The 24,950-nt window shown below is 43.1% G+C and overlaps 2 protein-coding genes across 2 annotated transcripts; one reads left to right on the top strand and one right to left on the bottom strand.

The window, feature by feature from the left end:
• Nucleotides 1–2,878: 2,878 nt before the first annotated feature.
• Nucleotides 2,879–6,100, bottom strand: ndufc1 (NADH:ubiquinone oxidoreductase subunit C1). Its single transcript, XM_070962766.1, has 4 exons — nt 5,987–6,100; nt 4,782–4,885; nt 3,469–3,544; nt 2,879–2,996 (listed from the first exon to the last, which is right to left on the bottom strand). Exons 1-3 carry the CDS (start codon nt 6,030–6,032, stop codon nt 3,485–3,487), a joined length of 210 nt encoding a protein of 69 aa, XP_070818867.1. The 5' UTR covers nt 6,033–6,100; the 3' UTR covers nt 2,879–2,996; nt 3,469–3,484.
• Nucleotides 6,101–6,778: 678 nt separating this feature from the next.
• On the top strand, nt 6,779–23,246 carry naa15a (N-alpha-acetyltransferase 15, NatA auxiliary subunit a). Its single transcript, XM_070962984.1, has 20 exons — nt 6,779–7,004; nt 8,129–8,213; nt 9,655–9,759; nt 11,064–11,221; nt 11,467–11,601; nt 12,951–13,104; nt 13,379–13,498; nt 15,749–15,844; nt 16,173–16,279; nt 16,358–16,430; nt 16,544–16,713; nt 16,841–16,993; nt 17,324–17,452; nt 17,688–17,901; nt 18,676–18,869; nt 18,960–19,068; nt 19,152–19,250; nt 19,474–19,617; nt 22,190–22,287; nt 22,546–23,246. The coding sequence occupies exons 1-20, from the start codon at nt 6,951–6,953 to the stop codon at nt 22,753–22,755; spliced, it is 2,607 nt and encodes an 868-aa protein (XP_070819085.1). The 5' UTR covers nt 6,779–6,950; the 3' UTR covers nt 22,756–23,246.
• The last annotated feature ends 1,704 nt before the right edge of the window (nt 23,247–24,950 follow it).

The following is a 24,950-nucleotide window of genomic DNA, read 5'->3' on the forward strand; positions in this document are numbered from 1 at the left end:
TCTGAATGCGTAACAAATGTGTGCACACTGCTATTAAGAGTCCCTGCAGGCCACAGAGGTATGGTACTGTATATAAATAGACTGCTTAAGTCAGAGCCAGTTTACTGCCAAGTAGGTTACACACACGAGCAATGTGCCTTGGCACATGATAATAAACATAGAGAGAGGAAAGACTCACCTGCCTTATGGGGACAAAATGCAGGTCCCCTTAATGTAAATCATTAAATTTTAGGGTGCAGACTGAGGATAGGGTTACGAGTTAGGTAAGGTTAGGTTAGGTTAGGTACAGGGTTAGGAACAGGCAAATAGTGGTTATGGTTAGGGTAAGGCTCCAGAAAATGAATGTAAGTCTATGTAATGTCCCCACAAGTGACAAAAACACATCGTGTGTGTGCTGTGTTTGTAACCTCCGCCCCTCCCCCTCCCTACTCAGTGCCTACACACAGAAGCCGCCACACATCACACAACATGTAGTTGACCAATCATGTGCGGCTTGAACAGGAAAAAAGATACTGTGCGCTCTGTCCTCATCCTTGGCAGTGGCAGCCGTAAATCAGATGGTGATGGAGGAGGTGAGGATGGGCTCAGTGTTGGAGCTGGAGAAGTGCCCCATCATTGACTTTAGCCAGGTGATCTTCCTCAGCTGCTACAGGCAGCACATCCTCTGCTGTGCCTTCTTGGTGACGGCGCTGATGATGACTGGAGATCCTGGGTGACGATGGCACCCAGCAAGCAGATGTGTGTCATACAGAGTGAGGAAGGCAGGTAAAACTGAGCTCTTTCTGAAATCCACAAACATCTCCACCGTCTTCACACCATTGAGCTCCAAGTGAAATGAAACTAACAATAACTGATAAGGGCTGTGATTTAGATGAGTGAAGAGTACTTTGGTCCTGATGTGTCACATGTCAGCTCATCTATGAGATGCTGTTTAAAATATCTCTAAGAATATGTATGCTCATGTGTTCCCTCCTATAACATGATTAATAATGTTGAACAAAATTAAAGTGGACACAGCCAACTCTTCTCCCCATAGTGTTTCCATGTGTTATTACTGTTGGTGCTGCTGTCACACCGCTGGATCGCTTTCTGTTTTCCTCTAATTACTAACAACACAGGATACGCTGCATTTATTTACGAATAGCCGTGAAGAAATGATCGACACTACTGTGGAAAGAGAAGATAGACGCATGCTCACTGAAGAGATAAAGCGAACTTGTCATCAGTCAGCCTTCATTTTCCCAGATCATACGCGATGGCAGACAGAAAGAAGGCTTACAGGGAACCACTTCAAACACTGATGGCGTCATTATTTTATCCATTATGCTGTGCAGTCAACATTTACATCATAGTGATAAGTTAAAGGTCGAGCATGTAGGATTTGGGGGGATCTATTGGCAGAAATTCAATATATAATCACTTGAAAATAAGAGCAGTTTTGTTTCCTTAGAAACTGAGAAAGCCCTTTAATCTGCAGAGGGAGTGGGTCCTCTTCCATGGAGTCCACTATGTGTCTACAGTAGCCCAGAGCAGACAAACCACACACTGGCTGTAGAGGGGCTGGCTGGACTTCCACATTTTTTGTGTGTTTGGGGGCTGTCATAGCGAACTAAGTCCTACACACTGGTCATTTAAAGCCAAAACAGTGATTTAAAGGACATTACATAGAATCGTAATGCTTTTTGTGTTTGTTTGTTTTCCTTATCTTTTATGCAGTGCTAAGAGACGACATGGCTGCTCCCGAATCGTGCACTGAACACAGGGAAACAGATTCCTTCTCTGCCCTTCAATGGGAAAAAACCCAGATGACGTCTGCTCTGAAAAAGTTTTTTCAACTCAGCCTGTTCAGAGCTCTCCTGCAAAAACGTGAGGTGCTCCAGTCATCAGCACTTAGAGCCCACAGAGACGAGCTGGAGAAAGACGCCTCTCACCATAGTGACATTTACTGTGCAAAGATTTGATGTGCTGCAGATGAGCTGATCCTGAGCCTGGTAAACTGACATTAGCGGTGCACTTTTCCCCAGAAAATGTTTGGTTACTTGTTAAACAAGCTAATGTGCAGGACAAGACGTGTTCATGTTTGGTAGTTAGATAAGAAGTAGACTTTAGCAGCAAAGCTAATATTGTTGTTCAAAGTCTGTGGCTCTTGTGTTGCAGGCTGCTGTCAGTGGGACCGCCTGCCTCTGATACACCATTACAACAACAACTTCATGCAAATGTGCTTGAAGATAAGCAATCTGACTGGCTGTATGGAAACAAGATCTCCATCTGCACTAATGAATGCAAATGAAACCAAATCATGGAAAATATACATTTTCCTTTTTGGTTTCTGATGTTTCTTCAAGGAGAACATGTGACATCACCCACAGACAAAAACATGTAATCTCATTTCAGTGGACAAAAGGACTGTGATATACTAGTGGGACAAGAAAAGTCTGCAAAGTTTTACACTTCTTGTATCCACTTGTAAAACTTAACTTCATACTTCGCAGTAAATCGACCCCCAAAGTGTCTTAACTTGGAGCACAGCCTCTCCTGCCTCTCCATGGCATGGATCACCCTCTGTACATGGTGACTTTCATCTCCACCCTGAGCACAGAAGGTCACAGACACGTGGTCAAAATGATACTTTTGTACATTTTTCATTTTTTTTTCCATTCCTGTGTTTATGTTTTTACAGGCTGCTTTCAGGTACAGGTAGTAATAATGCTGCTGCTGTGGAGTCTCCTGTTGTCCTGTGTTAGCCACAGCTCTGACATCCTGTGTTTAGTTTAAAAATATCCTTATCCTTAAGGATATTTCTGCTCTCTCTAACTCCACATTTATACGCTGAGTACAGCAGTGACAGTATATGTGAAGAAAAGGCTCTTGACTCATGTACATTTCACATGATACATTTTTATTGTACACAGAATTCAGAGTGAGGAATCAGGAACAGCGGAAATAGAAACACGTGCACAGACAGGTGCATCCGACAGACAGGACCCGACGACCTCCTGCACGGGGCGACAAATGACAGAGTCTCATGTTTTATGTGTTCACTCATTTATACATTTTACTGGACATCTTCACATGGGACGGCAGAGTGCCAATCATACTGCAACCCTGATCCTGACGAAGTTGGAATGCTGTGTACAACCTGACTAAAAAACAGAAAACAAAACAACGGTTTTACCAAGAGAACCAAGTCCCAGCCTGTTTGAAACATGTTGCTGCATCAAATTCAGAATTAGCATATATTTACAAAGATAAATGAAGTTGATGAGGTCAAACATTAAATATATTGTTTTCGTACTGTTTTCAATTGAGAACATGGCACAAATGATTAGCAAATGGTCCCATTCTGTTTTACACAGCACCCCAACTTTTTGGAATCAGAGCTGTACACAGCACTGTAGCTTAGATCACACAGTAACAACTTATGTTGATTTAATATTTAATTTGAGGATCATCTAAACAGAGACTCACATACCAAGGTGGGGGGTTATTCCAGGCCATTCCTCACTTTGTACTCATGTACATCTGTGCTGTGCTGCTTGAAAAGCTGCAGGAGGAAGACAAAGACCACGAGTCATTTCAATGTACCTACAAGTTACATGAGAACAGCTGCATCCCATCACTGTCTGAAATTCTTCACTGCCTTGTGGATCTGAAATAAATGCGTTTGTCTTCAGTGTAGCTGCAGCTCTGAAAATGATTAGTTTAGGACTCTGGAAATGAATACTGCAAATACACATTTTTACAACAGAAGAAGAAAAGCAAACTATTGATAAGACTTCTCATTAAAACAAAACTGATAAAAACTGGGAAAGCTTAAGGAACACCCCAGTTATGGTGAGAGTATCACACCAAACGCCGTTCAAAGGTCTGACATTTTAACATGCCTCTGGCTCTCAAAGATGCATCTTTTGTGTACAATCATTAAAGATCCTTTTCGTTTTTTCTGCCTGAAACTCTGCAGGATGGGCTGGATGTTCATTTTTTTGCACATGACACTGGTGCTACAGAACATTTTCTTTATTTGCCCATAATGGTAAAATGTAGGGACAAAACCCCTCTCTATTTATATATATGCTATATATATAGACTCACATGCATAAGGAGGTGCAGCTTTCTATACCAACATGGTGGTAATTCCTTAGGAATTGTGGGTTTTTTGTATGTGGTTGTATGGACTCTGCACACCCAGGGACATGATTTCTAAGCACGTTAGATTACAACTACCAAACAGAATCTGGATGTGCCATTGATTCAGCTCTCACACACAGGTGGTTCTGGCTATATCCACATCAGGATGTTTTTACTTTCAAACAAAAATGATTTCCATCTAAACGAGAACTTTAGCACAGTTTCACACACATGCACTGCAACCCTGTGTCACACAGGTGCTACTGCAGTAATTTCATTCATCTCACAGGGTGTTTTTTTTTTTGGGGGGGAACACAGGCAAGATACATGTGGCACTGCACAGCCCCCTTCAGCATACAGTCCTTTGTCCTGATCCACCAAGCTTCACTGAAAATCAAACATCATAAATTTGAAATGCGTTTGGAAAATAAGAGTTGGTTGCTGCTCATTGCTGCCCTCTCCTGGGTGAAAAAATGGCTTACACTAAAATACACTAGTACACTAGATACATGGGGGACCTGATGCTGTGGGCTCCAATTTTGCTTGGTAGAACAACAAAACAAAAAAAAAACAAAAAAAGCTATTTTACCATGCTGTAAAACAGAGTTTGTATTCTCTGTTATTAAAACTTGTGAAATGATGTGGTCATTTACCAGGCCCCATAGGAAAGCAGATGATCCAAAGGCAAGACCCACTCGGAACCAGTTGGGGTTAACAGTGTCTGGTTTGGAGCTTGTGAACGCAGACCTGGATGAAACTGAAAAATAACAAAATAGCATGAGGAAGTGTGTTCAGTCTGCAGCAACACAGTGTAAAGTGTGTTCAAAGGAAAATGAACATTGTATTAGCATTGCCGGTCAGTGCTTGAAACAGACATGAAGGGAAGTATCAGCAGGTGAGAAGAAGGAACCCCTGCAACTAGTAAGACTATTTATTAACACGATCGATTCCACTTCACAGATATTCACTCTGGGTAGCAGTTTTTTTTTTCTGTTTTTCAATAGCTTCCATGTTATGTGACTTAATGACTCAAAATCCATAGACATTCTTACTAGACTGGACAAATAAGAAACCATGGAGTATTTTAGTGCCTCTCATATTTCATATTTCATATTAATAGTTTTATGGAAAAACTGGCAGTGACCTAGTGATTCCTGACCGACACAGGACAGTTTTACTACTCAGGACAAGACCAGCACTTAAATACACCATGATGGGATGTGTCTTTTTTGTCCAGTGTGGTAATAATATCTGACATTGAGTCATTATGTCACATGACATGGAAGCTATTAGAAAAAAAAAAAGTGACCCGGAGTGAATATTCATCGAATATCCAACTTCATGCCAACTTCACCTCGATGGACAGTTGTATGTTTTGGTGGAAGAAGGCTGTGGAAGGAACTGTGGACTGTCTGGTCATTGGAGACAAGCCGAACTGAAAAATGGGCCCAATTCACACTAAAAAGTAAGTCCCTCTATAAATGTGGATTCACCAATAACGACAGGAGGATTAAATTGCACAAATTCTGAAGGATATTTGGCGTGAATTTCCCTCGATGGGAGAGAACGGTTTCAAGTGGGAACTGGATTAACTTGTAAACTCGATAAACATCTTAAGAATATATTAGCAATGGGTAAACAATTAGCACGAGAGCACTAAATTAAGTAACACCTTCACAAAATGCATAACTTTAGAGGGAGAATATAACCTGCGTGAGTGCAGCGCTACAATAATGCTAAGCTAAGCTAAGGTCAGGCTACAAAATAAACACGGCGTTCACGTTGTATATATCAAGGGAAAACACAGGTCTGTAAAACTCATAACCTTGAATTCATTCCCATTATGTCATCATCTTACCTTTGTTGACATGAACAGCTCTGGATAATAACCGGCTGAAAGTCATTTTGCCTAAAGATTCGTCCCCTTCTCCTTATGTGCGATCCTGCTGCACTGCGGTTGATTAAGCTTCCTGGAAGGGCTGAGTAGATGATTTCAAGATCATCGATAACTCGCGAAAAACGCTCATGGGAACCCCGTATGTTTGCTGTTATTAAATGGTATTTGTAATTATAAATTAAACAACTTTTTTGTTTGGATTTTACCATTTTTTAGCGTTGCCATCTCCAAAACCCAGTTTAGCAAGTTCAAATTTCTCTTCCCATAGGTTTTGAAGTTGCTGTTGCACCAAATTCCATTAAATAATTGAGCATTTTTATACATACGCTATGCTATTTAAATTCTTAAGATGCACTCAATTTTGCTCATATTAAACAAAAGTATGTTGTTCGGAGAAAAAAAAATCTAAGAAAATCATCGCACACTCTCATACATCTCCCTATTCTAAACAGTCCGTATGTTAAAGGCATTTAGGTGAAACAAAGTATTGATTAGTAATTTCACCTATCCAAATCATTAGTGTGATTGCAGCAATGCAGGACTGTTAAATTTGTACAGGACACAGGAGCGTTTTGTCACAGCCCCCATTAAACATAATGCATCATTTTAGTAGTTCATTATTTTGGAACAGATCCGGGTAATTTTTATTTGACGCATTATTAAATACAACACCGTGCTATGACATTATTATTAAATGGCCATTTAGTCACTAATGCGTCTCTGCCCTGCTGCCCGTGTTTGACACGCAGACTCAGAGAGCAGCCTGACCCGGAGGAGAAGCACATCGGCCATTTTGCTCGGAAGGGGGCCTCGGCTTCAACACGTGAGAGAGAGGAGCCTGAAGAGACTGAAACAGTCCAGGATCTCAGACTCCAAGAGGATATTATTCATGTGTGAACCGACAGAGGCATAGGAAGCCAACACAATGCCCACAATCACTCTACCGCCGAAGGAGAATGCTCTCTTCAAGAGAATATTGGTAGGCTAAATGCCTGAGATAACGTTAGCTTGCTAGCTAATGCTAGTTTGCCAAGTAGCAGTCAGAGCGAGTAGCAAGGGAGTTGTTAGTCCATTAACCAAAGATTCAGTAACCCAAACGCATTGTAATTAAAATGTCTCTGTCATCAGCTACTAGTTGTAACACTGCAGTTAAGGAAATAACAGTTGGCTAGGTAGCAGTCATGTGGTATCGTAGCTGTGCTTTGGCCTTGCAACACATCTAAAGTATATCAATGACAAAGCTGCGAGACACATGACAGCCACACACAACTTAAGTGGATAGTTGACTTAGGTTTTCAGTTAATGGCTTCAGTTTGGAAACTTAATCGGCATCACTGCCAATACACTTTATCAACATTTGTCTTGTATGCGCGCCCAAAACAGTTGTCAAACAGAATTTTTCGAGCAATTGAGTTGAGCACATAACGTGATCTTAGAGCTAGCAGCTAGCCCGGTAACTGCCGGCTACTTGTTTCAATGCGAATTCATTTACTAATTTGGAAATTCATCGGTAAACTTGCTTCTTTACAACATAACTAAAAATTCAATGTGTTTGGTACATCAATTGCAGCCACATTTAAATTCGGCATACATCACACACGCAAAAATAACTGTTTAAGTGAAGAGATTCAAGATAATTACCGTACACGTTATGATACTAATACCTGTAACCTTACTAATACTGGACATCGGGAGTGACTATATTTCACAAGTGTCAGGCAGGGACTTCAGTGCATACATTGTAGTGGGAGCTGGCAGGATTTCCTCCTGTCTGCTCTTAGCCAGGCACATCCATCTGGCCGCTTGTCTGATTTCATCTCATCAGCAGCCCTCCACCATCGAGGCTGTTTTCAAGCTCTTTCTTCCATTAATCTCGGTGCTAACATCTTAGGCTGACTGAACAGCTCAGAGGGAATGTTTTGTGTGCGTTGTGCTTTGGACCAGTTGTTTCTGCTGGTCACACTAACACACATGCAGTAAGCACACATCCAATAATGTCCTTTTTGAGCACTTCACAATGCTTTCTGAGGATTAGTGGAGTGGAGAGCAGCAGGCTGCTGGCCTCAGATGTTGATGTAAAGTCTGCTCTGTGTTTTGTTGCAGAGGTGTTACGAGCACAAGCAATACAGAAATGGCCTGAAGTTCTGCAAACAGATTCTGGGCAACCCAAAGTTTGCTGAGCATGGAGGTAAGACATAAGCGACTTGCGAGCAGGAAAGCGAGAAACGTGCTTCCTGTCACCTTGTTCTTACTGTGGTCTGGTGCATTTGTGCTGGTTGTTATAAAGGGGGGGGATATGACCTGAAATTTATATCATGGTGCATTTTTATTTTTAATAGTGATAATATATCACAGTATTACAAAAATATCTTAAAATAATTAAAAACGTGTTTTTAGGAATGAAAATGAAGCACAAGCCTACGTGTGTTTGCTCCATAATGAAGGTTAATTAGTAAATGTAATGTGATTCGTTCTCAGAGATGAGGGGTGGGATTAGGTGTCCCAGCAACATTTATTTGGCTGAAAATCCATCAGCAGCGGACACATACAAACATAATGTACTTCAGCAGAAAACCCAAAGCTTGTGTTGCAGTATGAAGTGTGGCGACGATATGAAGTGTCTGTCTATGTGAGACAACACATTAAAAGCAACATGAGAGACAGTTGGCTACATCCAACCCACTGCTTTATTTATGTCATAAGGCTTCAAATGAGCCTTAATGTTCACAGTTTCTTCCGACTGTCCCTAGATATGAAGTACTCCAACACTGCTCCAGTGTGTCAGCAATAGCTGAAGTAGCCACATTAGCCGCACAACGAGCTAACACCAAATTCAGTACAGTAAAGCAACAACAACAAAAAAAAAAAGTACAGTGTTTGTCGTATGGACATTTCCATTAAGTTAATCTACTGGATCTTCACTTCCTCAAATGGTAGATGAAGACTTTTGTGTTGGTTCTTGCAGCCAACAACAGAGAAATTGCCATGCGTTGCTCTTAACGTCACCATACACATCTTCATATCACGGAGTCGGCATTATAGTTAGGAAAATAGTTACCGAGTGTAACTCTAGTTCTATGAGTACATGCGTAGCCCTCTACCTGCATGATAACAAATGAAGCGGCACACTCTGTTCAGCGAGTTAACCCAATATTACACAGACGTGGAGAGGGGTGTGGTGCACAAACACCTACACAAATATCATGGCAATGGCCAGTTGTTGGGCTGACGATACAGTTATTGTAATGTTTCTTATATATCAGCTGATGTGTGCAGTGATACTGATATATCTGCTATAAGCTGTGATCGGCCAAGACAGTATATTTGTCCGCCTCTAGTTGTGACATTTGTTCTGCTGTGTATCATTGCAGGTTGTAGTGGCTCAGGCTTTGCTAGCCTCATGATGGAGTATGCTAGCATACTATTGTATTTGTTCCCAAATTCTCATATTTTACTACTGACATCTGTTCCATTCAGCTGGCAAGTAAACTTACCAAGTACTGAGAGGTGTGCCCTGTAAGTCATTCCATCAGTTAATGTGAACAAATCGGGTTGGTAAACCCAGTCCGTGTCATTGTTAATGTCTCATGGCCCTGAATGTGTCACTCCTGTCCTCCTCTGTGCTCCAGAGACGCTGGCCATGAAGGGTCTAACCCTCAACTGTCTGGGCAAGAAGGAGGAGGCCTACGAGCTGGTGAGGCGAGGCCTACGCAACGACCTCAAGAGCCACGTCTGTATCCTTCCATCAGCCCCTCAGGGCACCCAGATTTCATCTCGCACAAACCTGTTTGAGAGTCAGATTCAATTAAACATTTCAGCTGCTGCATGCACTCTTTGATACCCTTGAGGACTTGAGGGCTCTTTAACTTCATTTATCACCCAAATTCCCACACTGGAGGATCAATGAAGGATTATCTTTTCTCATCGCATTTGCTCAGCTGCTCTTTGTTTAGGATGTAAGCCTGTCTTTAAGTTCACAAGTCGTTTTATTTACGTGCGTGTGTTACTTTGTTTTATGATCAGTTAACAAGGCAGTTAAGCTCGATTAGTTCAGTGACAGAGAGAAACTTGAATTCAGAATTCAGAACGTTTCTATTTTTCCGTAGTTTAAACCAAGATAACGTAACTCTTTACTGCTTCCAACATCGAGAAGTGCATTTCAGATTTTCTTTTTCTTTTTTTCTATCTTTCAAAATAAAATTCGTAGACATGTACGCTGCATAACTGCTAACCAGTGAGAGGTTCAACTCCCTCAGAACAATTCACTAACAGGCATGTCAGGAAAATAGCTTACAGTAGGTATCAGGTAGTTCATTTCTTGACATTTTGAAATAAACATGGCAACCTTGGTGCCTGAACACATCTCTCATCTGTAACTACAGGGGATTGGACGCACGCACACGCACGCGCGTTGTGTTTTTATCACTTGTGGGGACATTACATAGACTTACATTCATTTCCTGGAGCCTAACCCTAACCATAACCACTATCTGCCTATTCCTAACCCTGTACCTAACCTAACCTAACCTTACCTAACCCGTAACCCTATCCTCAGTCTGCACCCTAAAATTTAATGATTTACATTAAGGGGACCTGCATTTGGTCACACTATCGTTTATTTGCTTACATTTCTTTGTTATGATGGTAATTTTAGCACTCAATTTGTTGATAGACCTATTAGAGCGACCACAAACATTATCTTTATCCCTGCACCATCTGATCTGTAGTGTTTCATTAGTTCAGTTTGGTTCAGTGTTCAGAGAGTATTTCTCCCCTGCTGTCTCTCTCTGTCATTTTGTCCTCTGTTAAAGTCTGGAACCTCTTAAAAGTCCTCCTCCCTATTAACAGTTTTTCACCTCTAAAGATGCTTTGTGAGTAACTTTTCTCTTTACCAGGATCTAGTCTTAATTGTAAGGGGAATTTTTAGAAAATGGGGTTTTCACTTGGAGAATCTCTTTGAAGCAGAAACATTTATGAACACGACCCCTGGGTGCTGCATCTTTGTGTGTCTGCTTCCTGAACTCACTCATTCTGCCAGGCTGGCATGTGTATGGTCTCCTGCAGCGCTCAGATAAGAAATATGACGAGGCCATCAAGTGTTACCGCAACGCTCTCAAGTGGGACAAGGACAACCTGCAGATCCTGCGTGACCTCTCCCTGCTGCAGATCCAGATGAGGGACCTTGAGGGATACAGGGTGAGCATCTCCAGAGAGACCAGTTGGGTTTCAAAATGGAACTATCCAGATGAAATGTCTGGATGGAGGGACACAGGAGGAGAATGGACAGTTACTCGTCCTGCTGCACAACATGGAAAGTTAGATGCTGAAGATGCACAGAGCAGAGGTTGACTGAGCAGTAAGCGTCAATGGTGGACAGGATAATCAAACACAAAGACTATGGCTTACACTTGTGTGGTGTGATGGTCTTTCTCCCTCTCCAGGAGACTCGGTACCAGCTGCTGCAGCTCCGTCCAGCCCAGCGGGCCTCGTGGATTGGATATGCTGTGGCCTATCACCTGTTAGAGGACTTTGAGATGGCTGCTAAGATTGTTGAGGAGTTCCGCAAAACACAACAGGTAAACACAGCTGAAGACCACTCAACTGAACTGTCGGGATTTCTTTCAGTGTGTCTAAAAGCAAATAGATCTCAGCCCCATTTAGACGGGATCAACATGAAGTAACAAATAAAGCTCTATCAGTCCTCTGTCCTCTCTGTGAGAAGAGTCTCTAAATAAAGACAGCATTCTGTTCAGACCTTCTATCAAACATCTGTCCATTGCATGCACGCTGCTAACGATCCCATAATTGAATGTGTAGAATTTTACAGTTGAAGAAACAGCAGACGTGAGACTTTGCACCCGTTAGTCATGAGTAGGGCTGGGCGATATGGCTGAAAACTGTATCACGATATAAGTGTTTTATATCGGTCAATATCGATAATTATTGATATTTTTTATGACCTATTTAAAATAAGGACCAGGAGAAAAATACATTCAATTTAAACATTTTTATTTTAAATTGAACCTTCCTCTGATTATAATCCCCTCAGCTATCAAGGCAGAAAGGAAATGTCAACACAACCATGGAAAACACTCAAATAATAAATGTAAAAAAAGTGTAAAAATGTAAACAGACAGAAACCTGAGAACTTTTTTTCTGCAGGTTTAGCGCAGAAAGTTCACAAGCTGATTCACCTTCTGCTGAATAAAATGTTTTCAAATATGTGCAGTGTTTTGGAAACATAGCAGAAACTGAGGAGGACTTGACATCAGTAACATACAAACAAACAAACAAACATGATAGACAGCACAGTAAGATTGACTGAACTATAAAACCAGCCTAGACATATGAACAACTTTAGTCGAGGATGTGTCCTCCAGACTTTTATCAGCAACGTGGAATCTCTCCCAGGAAACCTGCTGACTGTTTGACGAGGAACCAAAATACTCTGCAGCAGTCTCAGAAAAACAGGCTTGAATGAAGGAGTGTTGTTACTGTTTACGCTCCAAATGTTTTCTTTTCTCTGAATTTTCTATTAATCTGTGTTTTTGACAGATTTAATTTCACCCAGTGTCGCTTCCTCGGCTCTTGAGTAGACAGTCATATATGCTGCATGTATTTATTGCTTTTTATTGCTTGAAGCAATGAATATGTCACAAATACAGGCAAACTGTATATTTAATGTAGATTTTTTTTCAGTAAAAAAAAAAAAACACGGAGCAGGAGGTATAGTGGAAGCATACCATCTGCTGCAAACTAACTGGTTCGGGTAGCTTGACAGTGGAATGACATTCCTGAGTTAACATCCCATCATTGATAATCAGCCAGAAGTCATCCAGCTCAAACACTCGCGTCAGTTCCAGTCCACTCCAGCGTGCTCCTCTGACACCTTTCTTTCCCGTCCTCTTCTCTGTGTGTTTGCCAGACGTCTCCAGACAAGGTGGACTATGAGTACAGTGAACTGCTGCTGTATCAGAACCAGGTTCTGAGGGAGGCCGGCCTGCACAAGGAGGCCCTCGACCACCTCAACAACTACGAGAAACAGATCTGTGACAAGCTTGCTGTAGAGGAGACAAGAGGTGGGTCCCTGAAAGGTCCACTTCTCCAGTGCTCTCTGACAGGATGTTCACTTGCTCCAGTCTAAACACGACTCTTTGATCCTTTTGGAAATGACGCTGATAAACTTATTTGATACAAACATTGTGCTTAGTTAGCGTTGAAGAAAGGGAGTAAGACAAAAGTCTCGGTTCAGTATGTACTTTTTCACTTCAGAACTTCACTGACAGTACTGAACCTGCAGAGCAGCATTCTCAGCTCGAGTGGATTTGCTAAAGTGTGTGTGTGTGTTTGTAGGAGAGCTGCTGCTGAAGTTGGAGAGGCCTGAGGAGGCTTCTGAGGTCTACAGGAAACTGCAGGAGAGGAACCCTGAGAACTGGGCCTACTACCAGGGCTTGGAACAGGCCTTCAAACCAGGTGAACACTATGCTCAGACCCACATGTTCTTCATGTTCAGCACCAGTCAAATGTTTGGACATACCTCCTCATCCAATGCCGTTTCTTTATTTTCTCAGTTTTCTACATTGTATATGAGTACTGAAGACATCAGACGTGTGAAATAACACACAAGGAATTATGTATTAAATGCAAAAGTGTTAACCAAAGCAAAATATTTTCGATTCTTCAGAAACAGAGTACCACTGTTTGCCTTCATTACAGTTACAGTTACATGACGTACATTTGAATTCACACACTGATGGCGCAGCATCGGGGGCAGTTTTGGGGTTCAGTAACTTGCCCAAGGCTCGGCATGTGGACTGCCGAGGCCAGGTATCGAACCACCGACCTCCCGATCGGTGGACGGCCGCTCTACCTCCTGAGCCACAGCCTCCCACAGTACTTGTATTGACTTCATAAGGTAGTCGCCTGGAATAGTTTTCAGTTAACAGATGTGCTTCATCAGAAGTTATTTAGTGGTGTTTCTTGACTTCTTGAAATGTTTGAGAACATCAGTTTTGTTGCACTGAGATGGTGTTTTATATACAATAAACAGGCCTGTTTGACTGCTGAAGTAATCCATATTATGGCAAGAACAGCTCAAATAAGTAAAGAGAAACAACAGTCCATCATTGTTTTAACATGAAGGTCAAACAATCTGGAAAATTTCAAGAACTTTGAGCGTATCTTCAAATGCAGTCACAAACACTGTGATGAAACTGGCTCTCATGAGAACTGCTGGAGGAAAGGAAGAGCAAGAGTTGCCTGTGCTGCAGATAAGATAGATATGATAAGTTCATTACAGTCACCAACCTCAGTAACCACCAATGAACAGCGCCTCAGATTAGAGCCGACAGAAATGCTTCACAGGGTTCAAGTAGCAGACGCATCTGCTATGGCATCGATGGTATCTGCGTGAGAGGTCTCCATCGTAAAGCATGGAGCAGGAAATGTGATGGTGTGCGGATGCTTCGCGTGGCTGCTGCAGCATTCTGCAGCGACAAGCCAACCCATCTACAAGGGTTGAGCAGCGTGACAGTATATACTGTGTGACGGTAGAAATGTGGCCACCAGTAGTTTCCGCCTCAGCAGCTCTCCCTGAAGCCTGTGTGCACACAGCCATGGCTGGCTGAGAGACTGCCAGTGCTGCACATCAAGCAAAAGGTGGCTACTTTGAAAAATATAAAATGTATTTTGTTTAAAAACAAAAACCAAAAAAAAGATAAACGTATTTCTTCAAATTAGCAGATTTGTTTGATATTTTGGATTTCCTACACAATGGTTTATATATGAGTCTATATCAGAGTGAACAAAAAACATAGAAAATTCATAATGATAACTAGAAAATGCTCTCTGTCCTCAGTGCAGTCAGTGCTCAGTACAAAACCCACAGTTCATCTACCAATGAATGAGTCCTGATCTCAACCAAAAACTCTTCAGGATCGCAGGAAGCAAACAGCAATACTCAACATGAGACACAACAGTTGACCAACCAAAATAAAGCCAAGTGATGCCTTTTCTAATAGACAATCTTAGTAATTCTCTGACAACGCTCCGGTTGGCTCCTGTGGTCCAGCCTATGCACGACTGTCGGCTCCATGGACTGACCAGCCTGGAGCTGAGCGGTTTGATGGAGGGTCCACGAGTAGAGAGCATGGAGTTGGGGGATATTATGATTCTGTAGAGTGAGTTTTTTGGCTAATTGCCAGGGGCTGGTAAGCTAATGACTGAGCTGATATCACTGTGAGGACAGACAGGCCTCTTCCTCTGGTAGGTAACGTAGGGTGACACTGAAAGTCCTTTTGTTTGCTCTTCCTCAGATGTCAGTTGATTTGAATGAGAGTCAGATGTTCTGTGTATCATTAGTATTCAATGTGGTACTGCGTGGCCAAAGGGGTGACTGCAGTAATAATGGAGGATGATATGTTTACTCTGTGGATCTCCTTATACTCTGTCTGCGTGTGTGTCTGCGCGTGCGTGTGTGTGTGTGTGTGTGTGTGTGTGTGTGTGTGTGTGTGTGTGTGTGTGTGTGTGTGTGTGTGTGTGTGTGTGTGTGTGTGTGTGTGTGTGTGTGTGTGTGTGTGTGTGTGTGTGTGTGTGTGTGTGTGTGTGTGTGTGCGTGCGTGCGTGCGTGCGTGCGTGCGTGCGTGCGTGCGTGTGTGCGTGTGTGTGTGCGCGTGTGTGTGCGCGTGTGTGTGCGCGTGTGTGTGCGTGTGTGTGTGTGTGTAGGAAGTATAGAGGACCGCCAGAAGATTTATGAGGACGCCTGGGTGAAGTTTCCTAAAGGCCTGGTTCCCAGAAGGCTGCCTCTGAGTTTCCTCACAGGTGAACACAGTACAGCCTTCAGCACGGCCAATCAGCTGCACCTCATGGTCCCCATCAGCAGACAGAACAGACCCCACACACTGCAGCACTGCAAAATGGCTAATAAGAAAATGGTGAAAACATCGCCTGCTGATGAAGACCATGACATGTGGTCGAAAGCACCAAACGTCATTTCACTTCAACTAAGTTTGAATTCTTTCCTCTTCCAGTTCTGTCTTAGCTCTGTGATAAAGACGTGCATGGAAACGTGTTCAGAGGAGTCTTCCTCTGCTCTGTGCCAGTATAAATCTCACTTTACTGTACCTTTACCATGTGTTGTGCTGGCCAGGGGAGAAGTTTCGTGAATGTCTGGACAGCTACCTGAGGATGAATTTCAGCAAAGGTTGTCCACCCGTCTTCACTACCCTCAAGTCCCTCTACACCGACAAAGAAAAGGTCTGTAGAGTGTGTGCTTCCTGGTTGAAATTGTTGGTGAAACCAAACGACCATTGAACTTCTTCTCTCCTCTTGCAGGTTACAATCATTGAAGAATTAGTAGTTGGCTATGAATCCTGTCTAAAAAGCTGTCGAATGTTTAATGAAAACGGTGAGTGTCGTCTGTCTCACTGTATCATTTTGATCGAATATCATCTGAATCATATGAATGCTGAGCTGTGAATGCACACACTCAACGTGTCTAATGTAAACGCATGTGTGCAGACGATGGGAAAGAGGAGCCTCCGACAACCCTGTTGTGGGTACAGTATTTCCTGGCGCAGCACTTTGACTTCATAGACCAGCCCAACATCGCTCTGGAGTACATCAACACCGCCATCGACAGCACGCCCACGCTCATCGAGCTCTTCCTCATCAAGGCCAAGATCTACAAGGTTTAGTACAAACTCTGAACACAAGCAGATGAGCAGAATGGTCGTGATTTTGACTGATGTTGGGTGATTTAGTTTCTTTCGTATGGTGAACCTTTCCTTCGCTCTGTCCTTGTCTTCTTCCCTGCAGCATGCAGGCAACATAAAGGAAGCAGCTCGGTGGATGGACGAGGCTCAGGCTCTGGACACCGCCGACCGCTTCATCAACTCAAAGTGTGCCAAGTACATGCTGAAGGCTGGCCTCATCAAAGAAGCAGAAGAGATGTGCTCCAAGTTCACACGGGTAAGAGACAGAGTGCACGCTGGGAAAAAAAACCCACGCTGGTGTGAAGATTTGTGCCTGAGATGATTCATCTGCGTTCAAGTCTGATGTCACATTTTAGTGTTTCCAACCTGCAGCTCATCCTTTTATCTTCTGTTAGTCCTCAACAACAGAGCTTCTCATGAAACAGCCAGTACAGCTCCTGACACTGCTGCGGCAGCTCTGCTCCAGGCTGTTGATTTCCAAAAGCAGGACTTAACTGTCCAGAGTGAAATGCTTCATCTACATATGAGTGAAACTGGGATTGTCTTCGGCTGCGCGGTGTGATGAAGGATGTGTGTCTGCTTTCAGGAGGGGACGTCTGCAGTGGAGAACCTGAATGAGATGCAGTGCATGTGGTTCCAGACAGAGTGTGCCTTGGCCTACAAGGCCATGAACAAGTTTGGAGAGGCCCTGAAGAAGTGCCACGAGATTGAGCGGGTGAGCCGTCATCACCACCACACCACAGATCCCATCCCGAACTATGAGGGACACAGAAGCGTTATTGTCTTCATGGCTCTAACTCATGCCACTCCCCCACACATCCAGACCAATGCTGTCTCAGCCTCACTGAGCATTCTGTGGTTGGACTTATCAGACATCACATAATGCAGCTTGTTTCGCTCTCTGTATTCTGGCTCTTTCCTCACCTTTCTGCTCTCCTCCTCTCTTTTAGCATTTTGTGGAGATCACAGACGACCAGTTTGACTTCCACACCTACTGCATGAGGAAGATGACGCTGCGCTCCTACGTGGACCTGCTGAAGCTGGAGGACGTCCTGCGGCAGCATCCGTTCTACTACAAAGCTGCTCGAAGCGCGATCCAGATTTACCTGGCCCTGCACGACAAACCTCTGACTGACGACAACAAGGAGAGCCAGGCAGACACCGGTCAGAGAGTGTGTGTGTGCGTGTGTGTGTCTGTGTCATAAACAGTGCCCTTTTTAGTCAACTAATATCTCAAATGAGAGTGTTTTTTTTTTTTTTTTTTAAAGAAGTCAAAATCAGGCTTTTCTTTTTCAAATGTTCCCAAGCTGTTTAGATCATTTATTGATTGTTGAGGGGATTGTTGAGTCAGATATTCTGTTGGAAAAAGAGAAAAAATCTCTTGAATGTGAGTGCTGGATGTGAGTCGCCTCCGTCAGACCCACAAACCCGCTGTGCTCCACCTGCATGTGGAGGCTGTACGCAGAAGATCCCTTTGATAAAATATGATACAAAAATATTAGTAACAATAGTTAAAGATACTACAATGTGGTGTTAAATATGAACATATTGAATATTTTCTTATTCACCTCAGACAGACTTTCTGATGACAAAATGTGCTTCAGTGATAAAGCGGAATTCAGAAAAATGAGCATGGAAACACTGAATTGGGGGGAAAAAATAAAACAGAATCTTGAAATAATTCAAATGGATTTTATAGGACCCTGAATGATTTTCCCACTGACACTCCTACCAGGAGCTAAACATGAGATTGTATGATGTTTTAGTTTTATTTTGCTGTTCGCACACATGTTCGTCTTATACACAGCTTCTGAATAACCTCAAATCCCCTTATTTATTTTTACTCATTGCAATACATGAGTTAACAACTGATTGTGGCTATAGTAAATATGTCACTCTTAGAAAAAAATTAAACCCCATCAACTGTTTTCTCTGCAGAAAATCTGACAGACAAGGAGTTGAAGAAACTGCGCAACAAACAGCGAAGAGCCCAGAAGAAGGCGCAGCTCGAGGAGGAGAAGAAGAACGCAGAGAAGGAGAAACAGCTAAAGAACCAGAAGAAGAAGAAGGAGGATGATGATGAGGAGATCGGAGGGCCAAAGGAAGAGCTAATACCAGACAAACTGGCCAAGGTGGGCTCATTTACCAGCTCTTTCAGAAGGTTTTGGAGCTGATTGGTAGAAGATGAATGTGACGTTGTTGACTTTTTTTTTTTTTACCAGCCGGAGAATCCTCTGGAGGAGGCCGTGAAGTTCCTGATCCCTCTGAAGAACCTGGTACGCAACAAGATCGAGACTCACCTCCTGGCCTTCGAGATCTACTTCAGGAAAGGTCAGACAGACGCTGCCAGCCTGCATTTTACCTCCGTTCACTCTCATGTCAGAGGTCCCAACTGTTCTCCTTCATTCCTCCAGAGAAGTACCTGCTGATGCTGCAGTCAGTGAAGAGGGCTGTCGCCATAGAGCCCTCCAACCCATGGCTGCACCAGTGTCTCGTGCGCTTCTTCAAAGGAGGTGAGCTGATGTTTGAGACCAACGTGCTGCAGATTACTGGAGGAGATGTGTCAGTCACCTGAGGGGCAGGTGTGCTTCAGGTGGCTTTGAAACATCAGAAACCCACCTGTGAAACCGCTTTGAGTAACGGTGGTGGCACCACAGACATACCACAGACCACCATAGATCGACATGTCTCAGTTCGAGTCTTTTATTGTGCGTGTGTGTGTGTACGTGTGTGTAGTTCGTGAGAGTGCAGACTTGGCAGAGGCAGTGAGGACGGTGCTGAAGCAGGAGATCTCCAGGCTGTTTGGTGAGAGCAACCCTCAGAGCTTCAACAAGAACTACCTGAGCCAACACTCCAACGCCATCCCACACCGACTGGCTGGTACGCGCACACACACACACACACACACACACACACACACACACACACACACACACACACACACACACACACACACACACACACACACACACACACACACACACAGCTCCACTCCAAAATGCAGAGTTTGATTTTTACATTGATCTGCTGAAGGGAAAATGTCTGTGCAGAGATTTGGGACTTTTCAGTGAGGGAGAAGAAGACTTTGAGTCATTTGAGTGTGTTTCTGACCCCATTTCTGAGCTGAAGGAGTCGTTTCAGAGCCAGACTGAATCGCTTGGTCAGCTTCTCTCAACTGTCTGTCGGACGTTCTGATGAATTTCTGACATGTCAGAGATTCTGGCCAGCCATCGTCAGGCTCTCACACAGTTGAAGCAGAGTCATGAGTCGGCTGTGGCCAACAGCACATGTGCCGCTTTGATGTTTCCTCTTCTCCGATCATGACCCATATGTAGGAGAGGAAAGGCAGGAAATAGCCGCTGATCTTCAGCTGCCTGGTAACAATGTTTTCTTCTAATCCAGCTACCAAGCGTACACACACACACAGACCTAAACTGGCAAATGTCAGACTGCCTCTGTGTGTTCTAGGCCTGGGCGATATGGCTAAAAACTCTATTGCGATATAAGTGTTTTATATCGGTCGATATCGATAATTATTGATATTTTTTATGACCTATTTAAAATAAGGACCAGGAGAAAAATACATTCAATTTAAACATTTTTATTTTAAATTTAACCTTCCTCTGATTATAATCCCCTCAGCTATCAAGGCAGAAAGGAAATGTCAACACAACCATGGAAAACACTCAAATAATAAATGTAAAAAAAGTGTAAAAATAAGAGAGAAACCTGAGAACTTTTTTTCTGCAGGTTTAGTGCAGAAAGTTCACAAGCTGATTCACCTTCAGGTGAATAAAATGTTTTCAGATATGTGCAGTGTTTTAGAAACATAGCAGAAACTGAGGTAGACTTGACAACTTTAACATACAAACAAACAAACAAACATGATAGACAGCACAGTAACACTGACTGAACTATAAAACCAGCCTAGACATATGAACAACTTCAGTCACTCTTCTTACTCTAAACATACATGAACTATTCAATTATATTTTTATTGCAGGTGTGTTTAAGAAAAAAAAAGCACGTGTAAGAGATGTTTATAACCTGGCTTCTCCTCAGTGCTCAGTGAAGCATGTCTTAAGCTATATGATATGCCGCTGCCTCCGTTACGTCTTCGTGCCTTTTAGATGATTTGTCATCAGGCACTGAAGCAGATTCCTCTGCATGGTGGTCTGCTGCTTGTGCGGTGGTGCTGCGGTTGCAGATGTTGTTGGACGTTGGCGAATACGGCTGCGCTCCAAAGAGAGCGCGGCTAAGGTGGTCAAATAAGTTTGTGGTGTTTGTGGTGTCTTGGTGGGGACGACAGTCTTGCATAAGTTACAGACCACATTGGTCTGACTACGGTCTGACTTCTAAAATCCAAAAAACTCCGTACTGGTGAGCTGACTTTCCCTGTTCTATCAACAATTTCTTCTATTTCTCATCTCACTCCTCGCGGAGCAACAAACACGTGACAACGACATGGTGCAACCGAACTTGATAATGTTACATGATTGGCATGTTAGCGTGTCTCTCTCACTGATTAGCGATTACTCCCTACGTTGCTCGGTTACCTGAGAGCGAGTGCCTTTGTTCATGCAACCAAACTCGCTTCACAACTTCAGGTTTCTTCTGACGAAAAAAAAATTATCTAATGTTTTATCGAACGCATTTTATATTGATATTGATGACGTGTCTATCCCGAGACATATCGCTATCGTTTTTATTGCCCAGCCCTAGTGTGTTCAAATTCATTCATTCATTCATTCATTGGGAGTTGTTACTAGTCCACCAATGGGCCGTTTTATTTTCTATTTCACACCTGCACTGTGAGCTATCCAGTCGTGGCTTGATGTAAAGGCCATTGATGAGCTTTGCCTTTACATCACAGAAGCTTTACTCATCCAGGACGAGTTGGAATTAAACATTTCCAAAATAGTACAGAGTGTGCTCAGCTTCAGAGATGTCCTGACACAGATCCAGTCCTTTCTTCACTCTGCTGTGTTCTGTCCTCTGCCTGCCAGTGTTGCAGTGCTGCCCTCCTTCACCACAGTTGCCTCTCCACTGCAGCATTTCACTTGCATGGCAGTAAAGTGAGGTGTGTGTGAATGTAAATATACTGACTTTGAGGTTTGAGCACTCCGAGCCACTGAGGGGAAACAATGAGCTCAACAAGCCAGAGCTGCTTGTAGCGAGCGGACAGTGCAGAGGGTATGGAGAGGCATGGTGTGGAAAGTGTGGGAAAGATTTCATTCTCCTCCACTGTAGGGGGAACTTGAAATCGGAAATGACAATGCTAGTTTGCTGTTCTGATGTTAAACATTATCCACTTAAATGGGCAAACTATTCTGGGGTATCGTGGGCATAAATACGGTTTTTATGTCCTGCCTTCACATCTGGCTAACAGGGTGCCTGAAAGTGGCTTTTGTTTTGAAACAGCTTTGTTTGAGTGTCTCTCTTGTATCCCCAGCTGCTAAGATGATGGTGTACCTGGAGCCTTCCTCTGATAAGATGGCCTGTGAGATAGCTACAGCACTGGATGAGTCACTGTCTGGAAGAAGCATCCAGGTCTGTGCTGACTTACCAACACCTGCAGTACCAGACGTCACACATGGCGTCATGGGCTTAGAGCACGTCCACAGTCATTCAGATCATCTAACTGTGTGTGTGTGTGTGTGTGTGTGTGTGTGTGTGTGTGTGTGTGTGTGTGTGTGTGTGTGTGTGTGTGTGTGTGTGTGTGTGTGTGTGTGTGTGTGTGTGTGTGTGTGTGTGTGTGTGTGTGTGTGTGTGTGTGTGTGTGTGTGTGTGTGTGTGTGTGTGTTGCAGATCTGTACTGAGGTGCTGGAGGCCTTGCGTGATGGGAAGCTGGGTGAGGGGCAGCAGAAGGCTGCTGAGGCTTACCGTGCCGCTTGCCATAAGATCTACCCCTACAGCCTGGCCTTCATGCCACCCGGTTACCAGGACAACAGCACCACAATCAGTGCCAACGGCGACCTGTCGGCAGGTGAACACGATGACATGGGAAACGAAATGTGAGCTCTGATGAGGAGCAGCAGGGGGAGGAGGAGGAGGAGGAGGAGGAGGTGCGAACACGCCGCCAGACGCCTTAGTCTGCCAACACACCCATTTCCCCAACCCAGCCCCCCTCCGGTCCCTGGGCTATGGCTGCTGTGAGTCGCCCCCACATTGCACTGATCTGGATGGACTGAGCGCCACAGGAGAGACGGGAAAGGGAGCTGGCACCTGGAGGAAGGCGATGCCCATTTAACTTTTTTAAACAACAACAGTTGTTCTGTAACTGAAAAAAAACTGATAAATACGGTATGAGGAGGCAAAAGAAGATTCTGGGAAAAGTGGACATTGGGTGGCAAAGATGGCTTCTGTAAACACAGTCTAGGTTTTCTATAACTCCTGTGTTTTCACGCCATGTCCTTCTTGAAGGTGCATCTGCTTCTCATGTTTTTAAAAGTAATTTATATATTACAAACTGACAAATGGATTAATAAAACAATGTTTGCAAAACCAAATGGTACCACTGTGATGGTGTTGGTGATGTTGGGGTGAGCATTGTTCCCTTCACTTGTGTGCACCTTGACACTTTGATCATGGTGCGAAAGGTGCGAGGTATCCCATAAAAACCACTGAATTCAGCACAGCGTCAGCCCACTGCTATTCATCAAGCACCAAGGAGTTGTGAATAAAAGTGTTTTTCTAAAATGAGTCAGTTGAATTGATCGCGCTGTGATCCATGCAGAGATAGAATATGTTGCAGAGTCTGCGGGAAATTATTTCTACTGGCAGCTCAACAGAGCATGAAGTGATCTGGGCAGTTTGAGTTGGTGCATGTCTATGTCCAGAGCCTCCACCTGTCCTGGGTTCTGAGAGCTGAGAAAGGTGTGGTCCTGATGCAAGTGGGAAATGTCTGTTCAGGCCCACCTCACGTCTGCTGCTGACCTGAACCCTGGCACAGTGCAGATACCACAGAATATTCTTTATGTGGACAGTCATCAGTTTGCATTTGTCTGCTAGGATTCAAACAGATGTCAAAGTTCATTTCCAAGTCAAAACTTCAACTTTTTATGCCAGAACTTTGACATTAGAAGTCCAAAATGTTCACTCCCCCTTTTTGCTCCTCATCCTCATAGATCCAGCTCCCTGTTTGTCCCTTTTGCCTTTGATCATGTCACCAGACCTGCACTTCAAACTAACAACATACAGATGGTTGAAAGGTTAATAAAAGGTTAAAAAAGTAAAGTGTAAGAAAAGTTATCATCACTTTGACTTTAAATGTCTAACCTATGAGCTTAGTAATACTGATTTAGTATCTGACAGATCTGACTCAGTAAATGTTATGTTGACTTTTGAAGTAAAAACGTCCTTTGACGATCAAATGTTTTTGATCTTTTGATCGATTATTATCTCATACTTCAAACTACTAAAACTTGTGTTTGAGTTTCAGTAAGTAAACTTTTGTCTTTTAAAGTCAAAACTTAGAGTATCATACATTTTCACTCACAAGTTGCAAGAAAATTTTAAATTTTGTATCCAACCATTTTCATTCACTGACTACTTTTTGTCATTCTTGACATTTCATCTGTTTCTTGTGAAAATGGGTTTTCCTAAATAACAGAGCTACCAGAGAGAAACTCAGACTGCAGCATCAGTGACACATTCAGGCACTCAGTTACTTGAATGTAATGATTAATACCATTTATTCGAGCTGAAGCAATAATTGCACACAGTTATGTTTGGTCATTGTCAGTAACAGTTTAAGCGTGCATGTTCTCACTTGGGCTTGTACTGTAAATGATAATGAGACATGTATGTCAGTAAGCCCTGCAGGAATTTACTGCACAGGAGACTGTGAATATTTAACATTTTTTGTGACTTGTGGCAGGAAAAGAGCTAAAAATGAGAATCAAGCAAAAACCTAACAGAACAACACAACAGTCAAAGCAACAATATTTAAACGTGCTGATAAACTACTCATGTGGCCCTGTGGAGACTGCAGCCTACAGAAATGTCCAGTGTTCTACTTGTATTCACAACTCAAAGCTGATGTGAGCATTCTTCTCAGTTGACAGCACATCTATAATATGTGAAGGAGCTAAAGTAAATGCTAACATCAGCATGCTGACGTACTGATGTTCAGACAGTGGAATGCTTAGAATGCTTGGAATGCATGTTACAATGCTAACCTTTGTTAATTAGTTAGCACTGAACTAAGTAGT

The sequence above is a fragment of the Chaetodon trifascialis genome, chromosome 5, assembly GCF_039877785.1.
Source record: "Chaetodon trifascialis isolate fChaTrf1 chromosome 5, fChaTrf1.hap1, whole genome shotgun sequence".
Taxonomy (NCBI): Eukaryota; Metazoa; Chordata; class Actinopteri; order Chaetodontiformes; family Chaetodontidae; genus Chaetodon; species Chaetodon trifascialis.

Excerpts from the sequence above, each read along its gene's own strand:
- naa15a (XM_070962984.1), top strand. The coding sequence starts at position 6,951 with ATGCCCACAATCACTCTACCGCCGAAGGAGAATGCTCTCTTCAAGAGA. Across the intron at positions 13,105-13,378 it reads TGCTGTAGAGGAGACAAGAG|GAGAGCTGCTGCTGAAGTTG; the intron begins GTGGGTCCCTGA and ends GTGTGTTTGTAG. Across the intron at positions 15,845-16,172 it reads GCCTCTGAGTTTCCTCACAG|GGGAGAAGTTTCGTGAATGT; the intron begins GTGAACACAGTA and ends TGTGCTGGCCAG.
- ndufc1 (XM_070962766.1), bottom strand. The coding sequence starts at position 6,032 with ATGACTTTCAGCCGGTTATTATCCAGAGCTGTTCATGTCAACAAAG. Across the intron at positions 4,886-5,986 it reads AGCTGTTCATGTCAACAAAG|TTTCATCCAGGTCTGCGTTC; the intron begins GTAAGATGATGA and ends GTTATTTTTCAG. Across the intron at positions 3,545-4,781 it reads CTGCTTTCCTATGGGGCCTG|CTTTTCAAGCAGCACAGCAC; the intron begins GTAAATGACCAC and ends TTCCTCCTGCAG.